The following is a 4,157-nucleotide window of genomic DNA, read 5'->3' on the forward strand; positions in this document are numbered from 1 at the left end:
AGTCACCAATAAAATGATGTATTATATCATAACTGGAAACGATCAAAAACATTTTCGTATAAACTCAACAAATGGGGTTATATATGTTAACGACAGTTTAGACTATGAACAACTGAATTCTTATTTTCTTACAATTCAAGTTGTCGATGAAGAAAATCCCACCTTTTCTAGTATATCACTATTTAAAATACGTGTTTTAGATGTAAATGATAATGCACCAAGTTTTTCTCAAAAATTCTACTGCATCAAAGTGCAAGAAAATATAACGGTTGGTAAATCAATTCTGAAACTTGACGCAAATGACAAAGACTCCAAACAAAATGGTGTTATAAAATACAGCATTGAAAATATTAACAACTTTGAGGAATTCGACATTGATATGCTTCATGGCAATATCTTTACAAAAAAGAATCTAGATAGGGAGTCAACTGCTTCCTTTACACTGAACGTTAGTGCTTGTGATAGCGGAACTCCAGAGTTATGTACTTATGCAAATGTTTATGTAGAAATTATGGACGTAAATGATAACGCACCACTGTTCTCATCATCAAATTATAGCCTTGTTGTGCAAGAAAGTAATAGCATGAGTAATTTTATATTGAAGTTCAATATATTCGACTCTGATGAATATCCAAACACATATCCTTTTATCTTCTATATACATAGAGGAAATAATAATGGTCAGTTTTCCATAACGCCGAATGGGTCTCTGAAAATTGTATCCAAATTGAATCGTGAACTATGCGATCTTTACAATTTACAAATTCGAGTATTTGATAATGGTACTCCATCTCTACATTCAGATACTTGGGTTAGAATTCAAGTAGCAGAAGAAAGTCAACATCCTCCATTAATTACACCATTAGAAATTACTGTAAACTCTTTTGAGGATGAATTTATTGGAGGTTATTTAGGTCAGCTACATGTTACAGACCAAGATAAACATGATACATTATATTTTAATATCTCACAAACTGATGATGTTACCGGAATGCAAAAATTATTTTATATTAATGGAAAAAATGGCTTACTTTACGCTGTGGGCATTCTTGATGTTGGTGTATATAACGTAAGTGTTACAGTTTCGGATGGAAAATTTCAAAGTAATTCTATTGTGAAAATAAATGTACAGTTGATAAATTCTGAGTTAATAGCAAAATCACTTACAATAAGATTGAAAAAGGTGTCCGCAAAAGACTTTTTATTAATACACCAAAAAAGTTTTGTTCGTTCAATTTCTGCAGTAATGGGATGCCCTACAAAAAATGTAGTCATTATTTCACTTTCAAATGGGACAAGTAACCGAATAAGAAATAGAGCTTACTTAAAAAAAGGAATTTCACTTACTACTTTGAATGTTGTATTCGGAATTCAAAATCAACAAAATATATATAAAAATTATACCTCAGAATATATGTACACAACTATTACAAATCAGATCGAAGAAATAGAACACGATACAAAACTTTTGATAGAAGAATTAAGGGAACCTTATTGCTCGAAAGAAATATGCTCTAATGGAATTTGTGCTAATAGCATCAAATTACATAAAAGAAATTTTACTGTATACGATTTAGATATTGTTAGCTTCGTTGTTCCGCGTTATGAAGAAACAGTAAAGTGCATTTGCAAACAAGGTTTCAATGGAAACAATTGTGAAACAATTGTAGACGTTTGTGCTTCTAATCCATGCACATCACAGAAATTTTGTGTTCAAACAAAAACTTTGAAGGGTTTCGAATGTATTTGTCCAAAGGGATTAACTGGTGAATATTGCGAATCCGATGTGGTTATGTCGTTTAAAGGAAATAGTTACGCACATTACAAAATTAATAACGGTTTTGCTAAACTTTCTTCAACAAATCAATTTCATTTCAGCTTTCGTGTTATTACTATACAAACTACCGCTACCTTACTATATGTAAGTGGAAAAATTGATTATAATATACTTGAAATTTTTCAAGGAACAGTACAATATAGATTTGATTTAGGGACTGGAGAAGCGATTGTAAGCGTTAAAACTGTAAACATTTCAGACGGAAATTGGCATACAATTATGTTAGATAGAAATATAAATAGTGCAACGCTGATTGTTGATGAAAAGTACTCATCTGAAGGACAAGCACCCGGGATAAAAGTGATGTATAACACTCATAACAATGACATTTTTTTCGGAGCGGAGGTAAGACGTTCTATAATGATTGGTTATGATGAAATTCGAAGAGGATTTTGGGGATGCTTAGCCGATTTGAAATTTTCTTTTATATTGCTACCACTTCACAGATATGAAAGTAATTCAATTGTTTCCTTGAAAAGATTCAACAACATAGATTTTACATGCAATATTACCAACATATTGACTCGCCATGAAAAATGTGGAGCACAACCTTGCCAAAATGGAGGGCAATGTTTGAAATTGAAAAAAACTAACTTTCAATGTAAATGTCCTCCACGATATTCTGGAAGAGCGTGTGAATTTGACTTAAATCCTTGCATTTCAATGCCTTGCCTGAATGGTGGTCTCTGTCAGTATGTGCATTTGGGAAACTATTCATGTATATGTCCATCAAAACTGTCTGGAAGACATTGTGAGTATGGAAAATTTTGTAGTCCGAATCCATGTAAAAATGGAGGGCTTTGTATAGAAGACGAAATGTCATTCCATTGCATTTGTCCCGGTTATACGGGTACTACATGTGAAGTAGATATTAATGAATGTGACAATAATCCTTGTGAAAAGGGAACAATATGTATAAATAAGCTCGGAAGTTATCAATGCATTTGCTCGATTTTTAATAATGGATCCAATTGTATTGACTTATTACATATCAATTCAATTTCGAAATTCAAAACCATAATTATTGATCAAACAACAAGCTTAATCACAGTTATTGGACTTATAGTTATTGTTGTACTTATTTTATTGTATACTATAGTGTCAAAAAATCAATCATGTAAAATAAAGAACAATTCCTCAGTCTGTAAGAAAACAATAAGTGAAGTTAATGACCTCAAATTCAAACATACTGTCAATAATTTAATGCCGCCAGTAAATGAAAACGTGTATACACAAAATACATTAGTTAACGATTTAGATATTGTTCGAAGTTATGGAATAGTAGCAGATAAATGTGAGAGAGATTCATTGGAGTTTCAAATAAATAACCAATCAAGCCAGAGACATAATATTATTCTATGTAACTATTCAGCAAGTGATCTTATTCCGAAAAATATAAGTGAGAAAAAGCACTTCAAAACTTTTAGAGAAAACAAACTTAACTATGGTAAGTCAAAACATATTAATTCAGTTGTTAATTATATACAAAAATATAAACTTAGAAAAAATATTAGTTAATTAAAAAGTCAGTGATAGACAAAAAGGAGTTATGATTTATATACGTTCTGCAATCAATTTAAATTTTTTTTTATACTATCTGAATAATCATTAAAGGATGTCAAAATAAAATTGGATTAGTCATGTTATTCGAACTCTATTGCCATTTGTTTTCTTAACCATTGTTTTAAATTTTGGAAGTTAATAAAAATTTTATGAATCCAAATCTCTACTGTTTGTGCGAATTAAATAATAAATTAATTTAAGTAATTGTTGTATATCTTGCACTATAAAATTAAGTCTGGTTGCATTTTATTTTGTATAAAAGACAAAAAAATTTTAAATAAAATCATTTATTGACTTACAATCAATGCCTCATCAATTATATATTGTTTCCACCCACCACCGGTAAGGAACATATATGTTCCGACAGGGAACATTTGTTGTGAACGAGCCTTTATTTTTTTTGTTTGTTTGCTATGACATGTGTGAAATATATTTAGTATACATCAAGTCATTGAACAGACAACATCATATTTTTTCATCGTGTTAAAAATGTCGATATTGGATAATGCAAACGATATTGGATGGAGATGACACTTTGGGTCAAAAGCAAATGGCAGAAATGTTAAATGTTGCACAACAAACAATTTTTGACCGTTTAAAAGCTATGGGAAAGATCCAAAAGTGTGGAAAATGGGTGCCACATAAATTGAATGAAATACAGATGGAAAACCGAAAAAACACTTGTGAAATTCTGCTTCAAAGACACGAAAGAGCCGTCAGTATCGGTTTTGCATCGGATTTTTACTGGCGATGAAAA

At 30.7% G+C, this 4,157-nt stretch overlaps 1 protein-coding gene across 1 annotated transcript; it reads left to right on the forward strand.

Moving 5' to 3' along the window:
• Nucleotides 1–13: 13 nt before the first annotated feature.
• Nucleotides 14–3,284, forward strand: LOC119665187 (fat-like cadherin-related tumor suppressor homolog; the record flags this gene model as incomplete). Its single annotated transcript, XM_038074489.1, has 1 exon — nt 14–3,284. A coding segment is annotated over exon 1 (3,271 nt), but the record flags the coding sequence as incomplete, so codon positions are not given.
• Nucleotides 3,285–4,157: the final 873 nt, after the last annotated feature.

The sequence above is a fragment of the Teleopsis dalmanni genome, unplaced genomic scaffold (assembly GCF_002237135.1).
Source record: "Teleopsis dalmanni isolate 2A unplaced genomic scaffold, ASM223713v2 unscaffolded_contig_3852, whole genome shotgun sequence".
Lineage (NCBI taxonomy): Eukaryota > Metazoa > Arthropoda > Insecta > Diptera > Diopsidae > Teleopsis > Teleopsis dalmanni.